At 37.2% G+C, this 20336-nt stretch overlaps 2 protein-coding genes and 1 long non-coding RNA gene across 4 annotated transcripts; 2 read left to right on the plus strand and 1 right to left on the minus strand.

The window, feature by feature from the left end:
- Positions 1-4643: 4643 nt before the first annotated feature.
- Positions 4644-8393, plus strand: LOC108263299 (forkhead box protein J1-A-like). Its single transcript, XM_017463965.3, has 3 exons — positions 4644-4873; positions 5398-5989; positions 8031-8393. Exons 2-3 carry the CDS (start codon positions 5438-5440, stop codon positions 8187-8189), a joined length of 711 nt encoding a protein of 236 aa, XP_017319454.1. The 5' UTR covers positions 4644-4873; positions 5398-5437; the 3' UTR covers positions 8190-8393.
- Positions 8394-8633: 240 nt separating this feature from the next.
- LOC108266710 (uncharacterized) lies at positions 8634-11372 on the minus strand. The gene is made up of 3 exons (XR_001812934.3): positions 10299-11372; positions 9956-10090; positions 8634-9765 (listed from the first exon to the last, which is right to left on the minus strand). It is a non-coding gene; the product is annotated as an uncharacterized LOC108266710 (long non-coding RNA).
- An 88-nt stretch (positions 11373-11460) lies between these two features.
- zgc:92606 (uncharacterized protein LOC100000242 homolog) lies at positions 11461-18147 on the plus strand. Of its 2 annotated transcripts, none has more exons than XM_017470356.2 (5): positions 11461-11685; positions 13151-13240; positions 13340-13418; positions 16355-16473; positions 17615-18147. In XM_017470356.2, the coding sequence occupies exons 2-5, from the start codon at positions 13151-13153 to the stop codon at positions 17678-17680; spliced, it is 354 nt and encodes a 117-aa protein (XP_017325845.1). In that variant the 5' UTR covers positions 11461-11685; the 3' UTR covers positions 17681-18147. The 2 variants fall into 2 exon arrangements, with proteins under 2 accessions (XP_017325845.1, XP_017325853.1); XM_017470364.3 differs by having other exon boundaries at positions 11466-11604.
- Positions 18148-20336: the final 2189 nt, after the last annotated feature.

Below are 20336 nucleotides of genomic sequence, written 5' to 3' on the forward strand. Positions count from 1 at the left end.
GAGTCAGGTGACGTGTCATCCACACTCCCACCGGAAGAGAAGTCCCGCCTCTTGATTATGGGTGTGGTGATTAGTACAAATATATTTGGAACACAAAATATTGCCCCTCTGACAAACTTGGGTTCATCTGGTCATAATAACCAGTTTGTGTAGAAATATGCGATTCTTCAATTGCAAATATTTTAATTTACATTGTAGTAAATAAATAAAACCCAACATGGTCTGACCAACTGCCAAAACACAAGCCAAAATGCTCCACCATCTTTACCAGTTGGTATTTTATTTTCTATGTTTGTTATTCATTTTCTAAATTGATCAGTAAATGTTTGAGATTTTCTGATTGTCATAATGTTGTGTTATTTTCTGTCAAATATTTTGGTAGCTGGTCAGACTAGCTTGATTTTCAGCAGGATTTCAGAATTAATATGAAACCATAGAAATATACACAAACAACTATTTTATTAGTCCATGTTGTGGCCTGTCTTTGCATTTGATTTTCTTTACTGATTTATAATAAATTTTATTATATATGTTATTGTATTTTATTTATTTATTTATTTTTTAACCACATTCACATCATAGGCCTATGTTTAGAGACTCAAATTTAGCCATTAATCCTAAACTCAACACCGGGGAAGAAATCACCACCAACCTACTAGTCATCTCATAAAACATAATGTCCCAAAAGTATCCATACATTTTTCAGATAGCCTTTAAGAATGCCTTTTGACAAAAGAAGAATGTATTGAAATCATTCTCATGGGTTTATCGGGAAGCTGTCGAAAGGTTGTGATGGACTTTAACAGGAAATATGGAAAGCACCTCACACATGACACTGCTGCCAAACGTGTTAACAAATTCAAAAAGAAGTGTTGTGGACCGAGAAGTGGACGTCCACGAACATCCACTGACTGAAGAACAACTGACGTGGTGCTGGCAAACATATTCCCCTATGTATGGAGACCTTTGGGACACTCTATATTTTGCTCAGTCAGGTACTTAGTGCACTGTGATTTGTTAAAGCCCAGCTCATCCTGGTCAAAGAAAAATCAATTCTCATTATTAACCTGAATCAGTCATGTCATTCGTCCTTTACAAAGAAGCATCCAGGTCGTTTCCCGTCGCACAGGCAATTCAGGTGCTTGTTCAGTCCTTTTGTCATTTCAAGATTGGACTACTGCTACCCACTAATTGCAGGTCTTCTCCCGAGTCCAATCTGAATTCTGCAACTGATCCAGAATGCAGCTGTAAGACTTTTTTCAAGTTCTCCCACACTATTTGCTGCATTCCTTCCATTGGCTCAGGATTAATCCTCTGATGTTTACCAAAAAGCCAAAAAAACAAAAAACTGAATAATACAGAAAAGGTTCAAAGTGTGTACCACCTAAACAGTTCCAACTGATTGTTGTTTATAGGAGAAACCATCACAGACAATCAAATGGTTTCCACTACAAAAATCATTACAAACCATCAGCTGTTAACCATTAAAACCATTACCAAATTACGCAGTAGGATGGACAGTGCTGTGAAAATGTATTTGCCCCATCCTGATTTTTTTTTTGTTTTTGTGTATATCTAATACTAAATTGTTTCAGAAATGAAAACAAAACCTAAGGTAAAAAAAAGCAACCTTGTGCGAGAGAGCTCCAGCGGATTAAAGTGAGGGATTTGACCATCTCCGTTTTCCCTGACTACACAGCCAAGATAGCCTGGCCCCAGGCCGCGTTTAACAAGGTTCGGCGACAACTTTGTGGTATTGAGGGCGCTCGATATGGAATACTTCATCCAGCTTGGCTTCGCATTACATATAATGGTGTCCAGAAGGATTTTTTTCAGCGGAGGAAGCAGGAGACTATGTTAAACTCTTGATGTCGGGGTGAACTGCATCACCTATACAGCGGCGTCTTTTTCGCTCTTCTTTTATTTTTATTTTTTGCACTCAGCCTTCCAGCTCTACAGTATTTGGATTTTTATTGAAGATATCGTCGTTGCATTACTTCGCCTAGATTTTGTGGACTCACTCCTCTTAAATCTACTTCAGTATTAATGTGGTTCTCTGTTTTGATGCCCTGACTGGGTTAGAGTTTCTGTTTATTTAATTTTATTAGTGTTTTTTCCTCGGCCTTACAGGCTACACTGTTATATTATTTGTTACAAGTCTTTAAAAGTTAAGGACATTATATTTGTTATTGTGCGCAGACTGTTTATCAGACTTGAAGTCGGTAGGGGCTTTTTCTCTTACTGGAACTTTTTGTCTTGGTAATTTTATTGGTTAGTTCAGCTTACTCTCCAAGTTGTTTTCACATTGTGGACAACTTTTGGTTATTGTGGGAAACATTGCTTTCTCATTTGTTTTATGGAGACTTTGGGTGTGTGTGTGTTTGGGGGATTGTGAGAGTAAACAAAACATGCCAATGCTTTGAAGGATGTGAACTGGAACAGAGTAATGTTAGTCAATTGCGAATCTGTTTTTAGAGGATTTAAAGCTAACATGGTGAATAAATTATATTATAGAATTCAGGCAGTTTTACTGGGGTTATCTCATACAGTGTAGCAAGTAATAATCTGGAAAGACCTTTGTAATATCACAGTCTAAAACTGGATTTAAAGAGAAGCAAATCAGTAAATGAATCACATGAAAATGAATCACATGTAAATGTATCATATGAAAATGAATGAATAAATTAAAAACAAAACAAAGGCAACCTGAGTAAACACAAAATACAGTTTTTAAATGATAATGTTATTTGTTGAAGCAAAAAAATTAGCCAATATCAACTGGGCCTGTGTGAAAATGTATTTGCCCCGTAGTTACTAATTCCCCAAATCTACGAAATTGAATTAATAATGGGGTTCAGCTGGACTAGCTAGACGCAACCACGCCTGATTACTGCAAATCCAGTTCAATCAAATCAACACTTAAATAGAACTTTTTCAACTATACCTAAATTGAAAGAAATTCCAGAAATGATGAGGAAGATGGTGACTGAAATACATCAGTCTGGTAAAAAGCTATTTCAAAGGCTCTGGGACCCCAAAAAGCCACAGTGAAGGCCATTATCTCCAAATGGAAAAACTCAGCACAGTAGTGAACCTTCCCAGAAGTGGTGGACATTCAAAAATTCCTTAGCACAGCAACGACTCATCCAGGAAGTCACAAAAGAGCCAAGAACAATATCAAAGTACCTACAAGCCTCTGTTGCAAGAATGAAGGTTCATGACTTCACTGTCAGAAAGATACTGGGCAAAAATGGCATCCATGGAAAAGTGGCAAGGCAAAACCACTGCAGAGAGAGAAATAGTTTGTATATTTCGTATGCTACCAAAAATCACTAATTGGTTTTGACAGGTCTAGGTCAAAGGTCATCATCAATTATAATGATCTTAACAGGTCATCATCATCAAATATAATTATGTTGGCAGGTCATCATCATCAAATATAAATATGTTAAATCTGGTTCCGGTGCAGTCCCATGTACACATACAAGTTCTTTCACATAGATTGTGAAACACTCATGAGGCCTAGGTCAAAAGGTTAATAATAATTATTGTTGCATGTTCTTTCCTATAGATTTCCAGTGCAATCCCATGCACACACACACAGACACCAACAGCGTCAGTTTTAAAAGTAAGGAAGGTGACTGGATGCCGCCCTTAAGCGATTACTTCGGTGGTCTTTCCAGCGAACTAGATGATGGTGATCAAATCGTAAGATTCGTAAGCGCAGGCCCTAAAACCTACAGTTACAAAACCGTAAAAGGAAAAACACATTTGAAAGCTAAAGGCATTACTTTAAATTGTATAAATTCAGAAATTGTCAATTTGAAATCACTGACAGATCTGGTGAACGAGCGAGTGAAAAATCCGGATCAAACTGGTCAACTTGTAACCACGCATAACCAAATCAGGAGAGATAAAAAGGGGTTTCATTTGAAAAACAAATCACAGTTAAAAAGGTTCAGGGTTGTGTATGATAAGCGTGTTTTATTACCTGATTTTACAACATTCCCTTACGGATATTAAGACTATTCATGTATACATATGTATATTGTTTCTGTTGATGTGTTTTGTAATGGAAAATATGAACGTGACTGTTTTTGACGCTAGGTTGCAACTTCCGTTTTCATGTGTCGTATGTGGACCGAGTAATAGTGGAAAATCTTATTTTATCAAAATGTTGTTGGAAAACTGTAAAGAGGCAATGTCGGTAGTTCCCGAAAACATTGTCTGGTGTTATACGCGTAGGTCTGTACGATGAATTGATGATCAGAATAAATATAAAATTTCTTCAAGGAATCTTTGATTATTTGTGTGATGACAAACTATTTCCTCCCAATAAAAAAAACGTGTTGGTAGTGTTGGTAATCGATGACTTGATGGAATCTGCCAGTAAAAACGATGAAGTAGAAAAGGCTTTTACAAAATACACCCACCACAGAAATCTGAGCGTCATCTACCTTGTTCAAAACCTGTTTTTTCAAGGCAGGACTAGCAGCACAATCAACCTGAACACCAACTACATGGCTCTTTTTAAGCACCCTAGAGACAAATTACATCTTGTATCACTGACTCCCTTCCATAGAGACAGCAATACACAATGACTTCATAAAATTCTAATTCTAAATTCTTGATGATTCCTACCAGTCAGTGGTATGGCTGCATCGGTCTATCGCTATGCACAACAAAGGGTAAACTGCCTGCATGTCAACAGAATCTTCAGGGTGAAACTTTTCCACGAGCGTGCACGTATTTAGACCCCTTTGTACCGGAGACGCGGGAGCGAACTGTGCGCGTCAACGCTAACCATTAAGTCTTTCTACTTTGGCCTCAATGTGACACGCCTGTCCTAATAAGGATTTAAACAACATATCAGGTGAGTTTGACCAAAGTTTTTTAAAATGTATTGAAATTAAGTAGATTTATTGACCATATATGTAAATACACTTTAATTGATATATATATATATATATATATATATATATATATATATATATATATATATTTTTTTTTTTTTTTTTCTACATCGTGTTTCAAATCATGCAACCAGTTTTTAAAATGCCTAGATAAGTGTGTTAGGTCACTGTGGTGGATGGAAGTACTTGAGTTGTTGGAAGATTTTCCTTTTGGAAGACTTTCTCAGACAGCCTGCACAGCTAGCTGTGACTGTTCTGGGAAATTCTATGATCTTCAGTCAACTGTGAAATTTAGGGGAGCTTTGAGTGGCTTCATCATAGCTGACTATATACCATTCTTATATCAAATTTTACAGAAATATTCTTGGAACCTCAGGCTTATACTTGTAACTGAACTACTTTGATATGTTCCAGTTAATGTTTGCATCATGCATAATTAAACCTGGCTATGGACTAGATGTGCATGTGAGTGTTTTGTGTGCAGGTCACTGTTGGAGAAGTGAATTGAAAGGTGACAGTGGGACATGCTGTCATTGAACTGTATAGATTTGTGGCCCAAGGGTTCAGTGGGACTGGAGGAAAAAGTAGCCAGTCCTGCTACAAAGGACCTAATCGAAAGCAGCGGTTTCAACAACAGCAGTTTTGACAACATGGATGACAGTCTGACCAGTCTGCAGTGGTTGCAAGAGTTCTCTATCCTTAGTGACCTTGGAAGGCAACAAGTGATTTCTACTAGCCATCAGAACAAACTCTTTGAGCAGCAGCTGGGTGGAGAAGCTCCTGCGTCTCCTCTACCAGGCGACCTTGCCTCCATAGGCATGCCACTGACCCCTGATAAGCCCATAGCAACAGCAATTCCTGCCTTGTGCACTCTGCCCAGCATGGTTGCACATGGCCACTGCCCAGATGAGGTTGACTACAAGACAAACCCTCACGTCAAGCCACCATACTCATATGCCACCCTAATTTGTATGGCTATGCAGGCAAGCAAGAAAAACAAAGTCACACTCTCCTGTATCTATAAATGGATCACTGACAACTTCTGCTACTTCTGCCATGCTGATCCCACCTGGAAGGTAAGTTAGGCTGTTCTCCTAGAGTTGATTATAGTGATCACTTTGTTTCCAATTTTAGTTGCCTCCTCAAAAAGCTAAATGGGTCACATGTATCCACAAACTTGACAACTAAATCTGAGCATACTACTATACTATACTACAGTGAGTGAGAAAGAGCAATTATAATAGCATTCATATCAGACCCTTTGGTCGGTGGACAGAAACAAACCTCTGCTGAGCACAATGACAGTTCTTTACTGGCATAAAGTTGTGTTGCCGATGGACGTTCGATATTCGCAGATATGCAGAAACTAAGGGACCATCTCAAAAGTTACATACATTGTTATACACGTTTCTAACTTCAATAGCATTTGAAGGGAATGACTTGCAGTCATATAACCAACTGTAAAGTGTTCCTGTAGGTGTTAGCTATAAGGCACACCTTTTTAAAATTTTGATATTTAACAAAATAAACTATTAAATCATATATAAATATTGCCATGTATTTTACTACTGCATGGGCTCATACACAAAATATACCATAATTTAAAGCGCAATAGCATTTGAAGGGAATGATGTACAGTCACACAGCCAACTGTAAAGTGTTCGACTAGGTGTCAGCTATAATACACACCTCTTAGTTTTTTGATATTCAACAAAATAAGCTATTAAATCATATGTAAATTTGATATGAATTTCACTACTGAATGGGCTCATACAAAAAAGTATACCATAATTTAAAGCTCAATAGCATTTGAAGGGAATGATGTACAGTCACAGACTAATAATCCGGACAAGGATTATTCTTGTGACAGGGAAGTGGAGGGCTCAAGAGGTTGACTGGAAGTGCTGCCTATGTAAATAATTTTGAATTCCTTTGGCTCCCATCCACAATCTAAACATGTACATAAATAAATTAAAAGAAAACAAATAAAGATGATGCACAATAAGGGCACAATAAGCAGAATGGTACAGAAGAAAGGGACGAGGATTACAAATAAAAATAAAAATGTTTGAAATATGAAAACATTCGGGGATCATCAGTTCCTTTAATTATTTCATTAATAGGACATCTATTTTTTTGAAGAAAACCACTCAATCCAGTACTCATCATTTTGACCCCCTTTATGCATTCGTGAAGGTTTTTTTGGTTCATGCATTGTAGGGTTAAATATCAAAAATCTAAAAGGTGTGCGTCATACCTGACACCTAGTCGAACACTTTACAATTGGTTTTGTGACTGCACATCATTTCCTTAAAATGCTATTGAGCTTTAAATAATGGTATATTTTGTGTATGAGCCCATGCTGTAGTAAAATACATGGCAATATTTATATATGATTTAATAGTTTATTTTGTTAAATATAAAAAATCTAAGAGGTGTGCATTATAGCTGTCACCTACATGAACACTTTACAGTTGGCTGTGTGACTGTACATCATTCCCTTCAAATGCTATTGAAGTTAGAATCGTGTTTAATAATGTTGTATGTAACTTTAGAGACGGTCCCTTAATTTCGGCATATCTGCGAATATCGAACGTCCAATGTCAAGACAGCTTTATGCCAGTACTGTCTTTCATATGAATTGAGGTCCCATACAAATAAAGTGGCATTGAAGAAAAGCATAGGTGCTGTGTAGCCTGATTCTATATAAAAGAAAAGAAATTCAGTCAGTTTAGTCATCAGATGTACTAATTAAATTTGGGATTTTTTTGAGAAATAAAAATAAACACTTGTTGGTGAATGATTAATTAACTCTCTAGCTTTCTGAGGATTAGCCAGACATTTCCTCAGTTTTTAGGCGCTGTAACCCAAAACATTAAGATATAATGTTTAGCTAAGATCAGAGGGTCACTGCTTCATGTAAGTATAGCTTCTTTGTGGTACTTTTTCAGTCTATGATGGTGTTGATTAAAATAGAGAATGAGCAGAGAACGTCCCAACAGTGTAATTTCTGCTTCGCTAAAGAGAAATATAATTAAGGAATAGCATGAATTTCACAAAGTGGTTAATGAAAGTTGCTATTGTGGTTTTGTCTTCTGACCAAATAAATTATTTCAGAAGTCCATCCGTCGCAATCTCTTCCTGAATATATGCTTCAGAAAAGTTCCAAGACAGAAGGATGAGTCTGGAAAGGGTAGCTTCTGGAAGATTGATCCGGAATATGCTGAACGTTTCCTGACTGGGCTTATAAGAAGCAAAGGATGCCTACGTGCGTGAAGTTGGCCCACTCCCAACCCAAAATGTAGACAAAATAGTCTCAATCGTTTGTGCTGATAAAAGTTTCGTTTGTGCTGCTTCTGTTTTTAAAATATTAGGCATTAAATTACAGGTGCAAATCTCCTCAGTGTGAGCACCCTTTTAGAGTCAAATTGTCGAAGACTTTTTCAAGACAAATCATATCATCATTTGTTCAATAAACAATTATCTTTACTTCATTCACTGGTCTCTCATGATTTAATTTTTCATTTATTTACAAGGAGAATCATCTGCTACACTTCACTTCACCACTAGGTGTAAGTGACACTTCTGTTCAAGATGCTCTTGTGGAATTTAGTGTTAATTTAGTACAGCAAAAGTCGATATAGATACTAAATCAAAATTCTGGCCAGTGTAAGTCCAATGTTTTAACACTGTCAGTAACAATATTATTAGTTAACTTCAATCATAATGATACAACATCCAAGAGAGCTAAGATTGTCAATGTTTATTGAACAGAAAACTCAGTGCTAATACTAGTATGGCTAATGTAGCTATGAAATGCTAATTACAGCTGCACATGGTACCCATGTTAGTTTTTTGAATGCGTTGTGCATCTAGGGGTCAACATTACCATATTGGACCTAATATAAGATATAATATCCTTATATTATTACTATATTATATTTTCCTTGTATTCTGGCAAACACAGTAATACATGAAAACAGGTTTATACTGTATATGACATTTTTTTGCATCAGGATTATTTCAGTGGATAATTATGCTTTGCTTATGCCAGATGCCCAAGAAACCAGCAGTTGAAAGGGATTCGCTTTTCACAGTCCTCTGTTCATCAAAAGAGGCCATAGTCCAAAATGGCAACGTAGCTACTCCTAATCAGAGCATCTGGACAGAGCTTAGTGAGCAGCTAGAAAAGATCACTGCAAAGGCTCTATATACTTTTGTTAAGTTGAACAGACACAACATCTGGACTGCTTTAGGGTTTATTTATCAAAGTGATGGTGAAACAAGTGATGATACTGATTTTGAGCCAGGGTCCCTTTCCCCCAGACCAAAAGATTACTGGACTTTCGATCTTCAAGTTCCATTTCAGAAATGGATTGAATTCATGCCTGAAACAGTTCAATACAAAAACAAGTTCTCTAAAACACAAAAAAGGGAATACACTATTTTGAAGCCTGGCATCTGGACGCATGTGATAAATCATCACATTTGGCAAGAAGTGAAAAGCCCCTGCACATTTGAATTTAAAAGAGCCAAGGTCTATCCATCAGCCACAGAGAAATACATAGAAATCAGAGGCAACTGTAAGGAATGTCATGGCCACATTCCCATAAAATACGACAGAGAGCCTGAAATGAACAGCCCAATGGTGCTCAATTGTTTAATTAAAAACACTGATGACTTCTTGCACACTGGCTGTTCCAAGCATGCAATGCTTGGTAACTTGCATGTGCAGATAGCAAAAGAACTGTGTGAGGGTAGAATGGAACCCCATGTATGGAGGGCATCAGAGACAACACAGCTGATGCTTTTTGGGGATCCTGAGCCAAGCCATCTTCCTAATTTGGCCACCCTGCGCAAAGCAAAGCAAGAGAGAAATGACTTAGAATTAGGTGACAAGGATCCTATTTTGTCACTGCAGATGGTAAAATATAGTGCACCTCACAGTGGTAGCATTAAAGACATTGGACAAGTTTTTCTGTCACTCTTGGAGTCAAACACAAATATTTATGTACAAGTCATTATCAAAGAAGTCTACTAACCCAACTGTGAGTTTTGATGCAACTAGCTAAGTAGTGAGGAAACTACAGAGACCAAATGGCATGTCTGGCCATATCTTCTTATATCAGGGTGTTCTGGCAGGGGATGAGAGTTCAGGTGTCCCAGTGGTGCAAATGCTGTCAGAGAGACACGATGTTAATGCAATAACACATTGGCTGACAGAATGGATATGTGCAGGTGCACCAATTCCAAAAGAGGTTGTGAGAGCTACTATGCAGTATTATTGTTGTGTCTCTCAGTGAAGCAGAGGGCAATGACAGCTCTGGAGCCCCTGTTGAAAACTGGAGAGGCCTAGGGGTTCCACCCAAAAAGAGGAAGACATACCTCTCTCCTTGTCCTGAATGGCTCCATGCAGATCCATCCGGGGGAAGAGTGAAAGTGGAACTATTGCAAAATGGAAATAATCAACAGCGTGTTAAACTCAGTAAATCAAGAATCTCTGTGCTGAACGCATGTGCATTTGAGGCTTTTTGTCAATGCTTATTTTTCTTGATGCCAGGGTTGATGGTGTTTGCACTCAAGTCTTGGTTTGAAGACAGATAGTGGCTTGTCAGTATTAATTGTTTTTAAGTTTAAGATTTTAAAGGAATCCTACGATTTGATCGCCATCATCTAGTTCGCTGGTAAGACCACCCAAGTAATCGCTTAAGGGCGGCATCCAGTCACCTTCCTTACTTTTAAAAATGACGCTGTCGGTGTCTGTGTGTCTATGTTTGTGTGTGTGCGTGTGGAATTGCACCAGACAGCTATAGGAAAGAACATGTATCAATAATTATCATTAAACTTTTGACCTAGGCCTAACTTATGATTGTTTCACAATCTATGTGAAAGAACTTGTATGTATGGATACCTTAATGGTATCCACTAGACCTAACATGCCAGCAACAAAAGGTAACAAAGTCAGCAGAGACCTACAGGGACCATTACAGTTTCCATTAAATCCAATACAATTCCCATTATTCCCATTAAAACCGTTACAAATTCTTCGATGGTTTCTATTTTTTCCCCAGCAGGCTGCACAGCTACTTCAACCATGACTTCATGCTCATTTAGGTGGCTTTTAGTTAATCTAGTTGTAAACTTCAATTCTTATTCAGTTAGTATGAATAAATAATGCTACTTTATATATTTTTTCCTCCAATGCCCCCACATCCATCTACAGAAAACTGAAAGACTGGGAAAATGCGTTTAAAAGCCCTAAATCGTTCAGGTGAAAGGGTGGAACATTGTTCTACACGTTCCCGGAGTACATCCTCAGGGTACAAAAGAGAACATTACAAACGGACACGTCGGACACGTAGCACTACGCCATGCTCGGTTTTCCTTCATTCTGATTGGTTCGCTTGACACGGACAACGCTTGAATGTCAACCCATTTTTTCCAATGAAAGCGTAGTAAACAAATAAAACCCCGCCCACAGCTTTGCTCTCATTGGACAGCAATGATTTCCATCTTTCTGGAAGTTTCTTATCGGTCGAAGCACTCACAAAGTAGGCGGTACAGGCTTTGTTGTTGTTTTTGGTCGTCGACATATATCATTATTTTTTTTAAACAGGCCGAGCTCGGAAAGAGTTGGAGTTATACATTTAAGGACCCTGACATCTTTGTCTTGTTGAAGCCGTAACATAAGGTTTATTTATTTATTTATTATTATTATTATTATTTTTTTTTTACTTTTTAGCTGAATCCGTCTGCTGAGGAAAAAATAAAGGTGGGTTATTTGTATTTTCGCCCCATCTCATCCATGTGCTGCAGAGAGCAATAATGGCTAAAGATCGTTTGACAGCTTTTCTGAAATAACAAGGCAAATGTCAGTACTTTGCTGTAGATAGTTTGCTCTTACATGTCAGGACAGACCATACATCAACCTTTAAAGTGTTTTTAATAGGTTTTAAAAGGTTACAATGCTATGCAAAAGTCTTATTTTATATATTAGTCTTACAGTTGTGGTCATAAATTTCCATAAGCCTTGTGGAATCTGTAAAATGTCAATAATAATAATAATAATAATAATAATAATAGAAGTAGGATCATAAAAATTGCATTTTGTTTTATTTAGTACTGCCCTGAATAAGCTATTTCACATAAACAGATGTTTACATATAGTCCACAATACAAGATAATAACTGAATTTACACAAATGAACCAATTTTTATGAGCCCTTTTATTATTATTTTTTAAAATTACTAACATTTAGCAAATTCTGTAAGGTATGTAAACTTGACCTCAACTGTAGATGTTTATGGCTTCTGCATTAATGTCAGTAGAAAAAAAAGTTTTAACGCCAAACCTAAATTGAAAAAATTGTTGCTAAACAAAATAATAGAATAATATACTTTTAGATGCTGACATGTAAAATAAGACACTTTTTTTAAAGATAAAAGACATGCATTATTTTGCACGCAGAGACAGAAGCGAGCGAAGGCTGGGGGTCGCCTGTAAGAAACAACTGATTGATTTAAGTGATGCATGAAGTCAGCGAGTGCTCACATCAAATACTGATTTGATATTGGTTTGTACTTATATAGAAACTTCATTCATTCGTCTTCAGTAACTGCTTTTTACTGGTCAGGGTCAGAGTGGATGTGCAGCCTACCCTGGGAATGAACCCTGGATGGACAACAGTCCATTGGAGGGCATTTAGAAACTTTGTTTTCAAAATGTTTGTTTTCTTTACATGTCCCTAAGACTTTTGCACAGTAATCCATGTGTCTCTGTATTAAAAGTGATTTGCAGAGAGGCACGTACACCCCTGTAATGATGAGAGCATTAATTTCTGTTAATAAACACAACAGCAGCCAGTTCATCAGCCTCAATATCAGGAGGTGAACTCATGTGTAGACCTGCATAGTCTATAAAGGGTGACGACAAATTAAAGAACAGAGAAGTTTGTGTATGGGCAAGTTTACGCATGTTTTGTTCTTTTTAAAATCTGAAAACGCATGACAATAAAGCTGACTTGACTTACTTTGATTCACACCACATTTCAGTATCAGTCTCTACCTATACAAACATAACACAAAAAATAGTAGAGATATTACAGTGAGCGAGTGTTTGAATATGTAACAGCAGCCATTGTGGGTTTCTTATTTTTCCCCTAAAAAGATTTAATGTTCATGATTTAATCTAAAGCTCACCACTAATATTTATGTAATGTGTGTGTTTCTGGTCCTCAGATGAGTTGCCAGTACCAGCGCAGTGTTCCGTTCGAGTTCAGGAAATTGGAGGGAGAAAGAGTTCGTGCCAAACATCCAGACAAAATTCCGGTTGGTGTGTCATGTCAAAAACAACATTGTTTCGACAGCTTGACGGAGAGTTCTTAAAGCTTAAGGATGATTGACGTTCAGTGTTGTATTTTTTATTAGATCATTGTAGAGAGAGCTGCTAGATCACGTGCCCCTGAACTTGACAAAAAGAAATACCTTGTTCCATCAGAGCTGACAGGTGAGTGTGTCTTTCACTACTTTTTATGAGGGGAGAATTTCACAAACATTAATTGTCAAAAATAGAAAGAAGTCGTAAAAATCAGTCAGAAAGAATTCAGATTTTTAAAACTGCTTTCTGTCATTCGTCATGTCTCATACGATAAAATTAACATTAACACGCAAATTGATACAGAAAGGGCTGAAAGTAACAAATGTTTGATTAAAAGAGAAGCAATGAAAGAAATGTTAAATGGATAATTTGATCATTAGAAAAGTGACAAAATAAAAGTTATTATTGTTAAGTCGTTTTTATCAAACCAGCAGTTTTTTTGTCTGTCTGTCTTATTTATTGTCTTTTGGAGCTACTAGTTACCAGCAATTTTCAACTATTGTTTGTGTATATGTTTAGGCTTGTATGATATAGATTTTTTTAAACCTGATCACGATTTTCCATTTTAAAATATAGCGATGAACATTTTAATTGCCCAGGACCATTACCCTGGAAAAGACAGGAAAACAAGTATTTCCACCATTTCCTGTTTAAGGAGCGTAGGACAGGGCATAATAATATCATCGGCTGTGCACTCGAGAACTCTGGCCATCATGAAGATGCAGCTGTATGGTAGATTTGTAAGAAATTCTGCGGTAATGTGCAGTAAACAGTTAAAGTAAAAATGCTTTAACACTAAATTTCGATATAATACTTTTCCTAATTGGTTGTCTAATGTCCAGATGGCTGACATTTTCTCAGTTGATTCTCATCACCAGTAACATTATTTGTACGTGTTAGATTTGACACTACATTGTAGGCCTATTTAATCTGTTTGATTTCAAATCTTCACCCTTTTTAAATTTTTGGCTGAAAACCGATAGAGCTGCTCATTCTCGGTGTGAATTCTCGTTTTTTTTCAGTGCTATATACACTCAACATCCATTTTATTAGGAACATTTGCACATTCATGCAGTTATCTAATCAGCCAATCATGTGGCAGAAGCGCAATGCAAAAAATCATGCAGATACTTCATGTTAAGAGCTTCAGGTGATGTTTTTCACACCGTTCTGTGTAAACTCTAGAGACTGTTTTGTGTGAAAATTCCAGGAGATCAACAGTTTCAGAAATACTCAAACCAGTCCCCCTGGTACCAACAACCATGCCACAATCAAAGTCACAGAGATCATAGTTTTTTCCATTCTAATGTTTGATGTGAACCAGAGTATCCGCTAAGAAATTTTGGTGTTGGCCAACGTGTCTCGGAATGATGGTTTACCGGACAAAGTGGAAAAACATTTTGGACTATGCATAGTATATGCGATTGTGGCAGCAGGGGCATGGTCGAGCATCAGCTGTGGAAGGAGAGGAGGTGGGTCGAATCGGCAGGTAACGCGTGATTCGGACCTGTGTTGGATTAGCCCGAGTTTAATGATAATCAGTCTTTATTGATCACATATACATATGTATAATGAAATTCTTTTCTTTGCATACCCTAGCAATGTCAGGAAGTTTAAGTCAGAGCGCAGGATCAGCCATGCTTGTTTACTTGTGTGTTACTTTGTGCTTTCAGTGAGTCCCGTAACGAGAGAAAGATCGAGCGAGAGAGTCGACCAGCACAAAGATGTGTGTGTGTGGTTGAATGAATTGAATAATGCGAGCAAATCAGAGTACACGTAACAGGAGAAGCATTTGAGGGGAAAAAATTATTTGTGCAGACAGAAACCTTATTTATGTATGCAATTACGAACGTACTTTGTCTAATGTATATTTGCTTCATGATAATGCTTTTACTGGACATTGTGACCGACAGTTTTTGATTTTATCGAACATTTACAATTTTTAATGGTCACAAACAGGTATTTACCGGCTAACAGAAACGCTGATATGACCATAACTTGACCTGTATCTGCATAATTTTTTGCATGGTGCTGCTGAAAATGGATTGAATGATCAGATAACTGCATGAATGTGCAGGTGTAAAAGTGTTCCTAAAGAAGTGGACGGTGAGAGTATATATCTGTCTAATGTTATCTAAGCCAAACATACACTGATAGATTTCATTTCACATTAATAGACTCAAAAATTATTCATGCACTTTTTTATAAAGTGTGGGATGAGATTGGGGGAAGGGGTGGCGCATTTTTGAGTGATTTTGAGTGACTTATACTAGTGCTACCTTTCCTGCTCAGAGGTCATTTGCATATTCCTCAGAGAGCACCAGATCCGGAGTGTGCTAAACTTTCCACCACTCTGGGGTAATTTCCACATTTTCCGGTCTTTTCTATTCATAAAGATGAGTCAGAAGAGAGTGCTGCTGAGTGGGTGGGATTTATTCCATTCGGTTTTACGACGATGGACAAGAACAAAAGCAAAATATGCAGGGGCAAAAAAAAAAAACGAGGGAGAAACTCTCTTTGAACCATTCTGCTTCTCATACATTCATAGCCTCAATCCCTATTTCAAAAACTACACTACTCATAGTGTTGTCAATCTAAACAGTTACCTTTTACCTTCTAACTCTAGTGTACTTCGATGTTTTTGTGGAACTCCTATACAAAATGCCTACTGGTTGGCAGTTCTGGTAATATAAGATAATTAGTGTTCAACGTTATCGGAAATCTTGGCTGTATAATATCATTAGGGACAATCAATATATCATTGTCGCTTAGTTTTCTTTAATTTCTCACTAAAATGGTCATCATAAGACGGTTGTTTTTGTCAGGTAGTTTTGATCACTGTCAGCCCTCATATTAGTTACATTTAACCAACAAACCTTTCGATATTTGGGTCTGTGTGCACATTATTTCATGCATGGTGAATGCTTAATTTGAATTCTTGAGTAATTCAAAATAGGCCACAGAGAACAGACATCGTCTTCTGACTTTTATCTTTCTGAACACTCTTTCTCTTCATGAAGCTCTTTATATAGTGTTCTGTGAATAACAGACTATCTTTCTTGCAGTTGGCCAGCTGTGCTTCCTGATCAGACAGCGAATCTCCATAAGGCCAGAAGAAGCTCTCTTCTTTTTTGTTAAAAATTCCCTTCCTCCTTCCAGCTGCCCGCTTTCTGTTGTATATGAGGTATTACATTTTCACACAACTTACAAATACATTTTATACATTTTATATTTAAATTAACCTGACAGTGTGTAAAGAAGCTGGAGTTTTCATTGATTACAAGAGACACAAATTTTAACAAAATCTATTTATAGAATTCTTAAATAGAGTTGAGGTCATAAGTTTACATGCACCTTGCAGAATCTGCAAAATGTTAATACATTAAAAAAAAGAGGGATCATTAAAATTGCTTTTTAAAAAAAAAAAATTTAGTACAGCCCTGAATAAACTATTTCACCTAACAGATGTTTACATATAGTCCACAAAACACAATAATAACTGAATTTATACAAATAAACCAGTTCAGAAGTTTACATACGCTTGATTCTTAATACTGTGGGTCGTTCCCCGGATGATCAACGACTGTATGTTTTTATGTTTTGTGATAGTCGTTCACACTGAGGACAACTGAGGACAATTGAGGGACTCATACACAATTATTATAAAAGGCAAACATTCACTTATTCTCAAGAAAGCAGCACGATACATTAAGAGGCAGGGGGGTGTAAACTTGTGAACAGGATGAACTGTGTAAATTATTTTTTCTTCTGGGAAACATTTAAATATCTTATGTAGCTTTTGAAGGGCAGTACTAAATGGGGAAAAAAAAGATCTTTAAACAAAATAATAATTTACACCAATCATCCTGTTCAAATGTTTACCCCCCCGGGCTCTTAATGTACCTTAATGTTGCCTTCTTGAGCATCATTGAATGTTGTGTAATGTAATAGTTGTGTTGAGTCACTCTGTTGTCCTCAATGTGAACTGTAAACTGTTAGTTACCAGCATTTAGTATTGTTCATGATTTGATCTTATTGGCTTAGGGGTCTGCTGGAGTACTTGTATTTTTTTTGCAGGGTTAGGACCTGCTGTTTTGTCAGAATGCTATGTAAATGTCTCTTAAGTTACTTTCTCCTAATTTGGGGAGTTAGGAGCTACTTTTAACATTATGATTTTTTGTGAATATAGCTCACTGAATTATCCCCATTATCAAAATGCTTGAAAAACGCAAAGATTAAAAAAAAGTTTTCAAATCAGCAATTAATACAGGCATGAGCTTGTATTTTTGGTGGGGTAATGCTTTCTGTGTCCATGTGTATTTCAGGAACACCACGAGAAGGACCTGTTCCTGTACATGACCTACAGCAATGAGAGTGTGTACGGTGCCTGAGAGGATCAAAAAGTTGGAATGGAAGGATGAGGGACTTTGGCCAATGAGAGAATTTGGGGCATGATAGAGGAGGGGATGGAATTTAAACAGTGGTGTGGTGATATTTTTATTGTTTTACCACTATTAATCCATTTTGTATGAATCTAAGCTTACAGCGTTGAACATCAGAGTGGTTTTGTAGGATGAAACTGGTTTGTGTTTCATTACAATGGGTTTAATTACAGTTAACAATGAAAGTAAGGCATTGCAATGTAAATATAAGTGAGGGAGGGAGAGAAGGGTTGTAAATGACACACAAAAAAGTTAATGGGGACAGTTTCAAGATCGTGGTGCAGTACAAAGTCTTCCCACAATTCCATGACCTGTGTCCCAAGAGTGACTCATCTGTATTTAAGGAAAATATTATTTTTTGTAAAGGTATATGATAAATTTTTGCGGTCAAAAAAAAAAAAGAAGACGAATATGCAGTGTTGTGTTGGTGTGGGTTTTTTTTTTTTCATAAAAACAATTAAGTTAAATGTTTGTGGACAACTGACCATCACACCAATATGTGCATTTTGAACATCCCACTCCAGTCCCCCTTTGCTGTTATAATAACCTCCATTCTACTGGGACGACTTTCCACTAAATTTTGGAGTCTGACAGTGTGGATTTGCTCATTAAGCCACAAGAGCATTAGTGAGTTTGACACTGATGAGGAGGCCTGGTGCACAGTCCGCATTACAATTTATCCTAAAGGCGTTCAGTGGGGTTGAGGTCAGGGCTCTGTGCACGTCACTCAAGTTCTTCTACACCAACCTTATCTATCAGACCATGTCTTCATAGACCTTGCTTTGTGCAGAGTGGCATTGTCATGCTGGAACGGGTTTGGGCCTGTTAGCTCCAGTGCAGGGAAATTGTAATGCTACAGCATACAAAGGAGATTCTATACAATTATGGGCTTCCAATTTAGTGGCAACAGTGTGGGGAAAAACCACATACAGTGTGAGTGTGATGGTCAGGTTTCCACAAACATTTGGCCATATACTTTATGGAAATCGCCACAAAAACTGCCTTGAATTTGTAGTGACTTAATCACCAACATATTGCCAACATATCAGCTTTAATGAGGTCTGACTGTTAACACTTTGAGATGTGATATCTCAGAGCAACATGAGTTCCAAAGCAGTCAGATAGCTGGAGTCCGAATTTCATATAATATGAAAAATGACTAAATTCAAGAGGTACATTCTCAAAGCCATGGCAGTGTAGGGCAAGGACAAATGACATCAGCAAAGAGGATCAGTAGTCGCCATCATAACCTTACTTACACATATAGATGGACTCATCCCATTTACTATTCAGGTTAAAATTGTGTCAAAACTGCATTTAATTAAAGTATTAAATAATATCTTGCCATCTAGAAAAAACAAGTGCTGTAAAAATGGTGAGAAATGAGTAACAATCTGTGCTGAAGAATGGTTTTAAACAAACCCCCTCTCATTCCAAATTTGAGTGTAAAATATATGTAATAATACAATAAAGTGTAAGAGTAGTTTAAAGGTGATTTACATTTTAAGACAGATTTAGATTTGACGTTGTTTTCGCCACCACAATTTTCAGTTTTACTCAATTGTAAAACCAGTGTTAGAATGTGCGTAGTGCACTGGTTTAGTGTCCAGGACTTGAATCAAGGCTACTTCATCAATTAAGTCTAATCCATCCAGATGTGTCTCTCTGAAGATGATTATTTTTTTTTCAATAATAGCACAAGTGTTTTATTCCCTTTATACCACAGCAATTCGCCAATGATTACATTTTGTAATTTGAACGATACAATAAAAGTCAACAAGAACAAAAATCACAGCTTGTCATGTTATTGAGACACTGCCAAGTGCAAACTCCTCAGTCCAGTGTCAGTCCTTTCCTGTTGTGGAAAACTTACTGACTGTTACAAAGCACTAACCCTGGAGACTCCTTCCAAAAAGTGTTCAATAACAATACACAGTATTTTAATCCATTTCTTTTATTAGCTTTGAATTCTTGTAGAGCATCTGCCACAATTCACAGCAAGTGATCTGTTAGTATCCAAAAGACAATGTTTTAGAACAAGCTTATTAATAGAGACCTGTGATTTGAAGCACAGCCAGTACTATTGTCAAAGCTGCTGTTGCAGACAATTAATCATTATCTTCTTATAATCAGTCAAATTAATTTAGCTAGGTTTATTACTGTAGACATTGATCTACAAGACTGTCTCAGGACACAGCAAAAAAGTGGATTAACAGTACTGCACTATAATAGCTCTGACCTTGGATTGAATTTTGCTGGGAAGAAACAGTTCTTCTCACTATAGAATGGTGAATTTCAGATTGTTTGGAGATAGTCTTATAACTCTTCCCAGATTGATGAGCAGCAACAGTTGTTTCCTTGAGGTCATGGCTGATGTCCTTTCTTCTTGGTATGATGTAGACACATACCATTGGTGCTCCAGAACACCAAACTGACAAATATTCTGCTTATATAGAGGTATACACTTCCCAGGGACCTCAGGGACACCCTGCCAATATATCGCAGGGCATAATCGCACACACACTATGGAAATGCCAATAAGCCTAGAAACATGTATTTGGACTGTGGGAGGAAGCCGCTGAAGCACACACTGAGCACACAGAGC

The sequence above is a fragment of the Ictalurus punctatus genome, chromosome 1 (assembly GCF_001660625.3).
Source record: "Ictalurus punctatus breed USDA103 chromosome 1, Coco_2.0, whole genome shotgun sequence".
Lineage (NCBI taxonomy): Eukaryota > Metazoa > Chordata > Actinopteri > Siluriformes > Ictaluridae > Ictalurus > Ictalurus punctatus.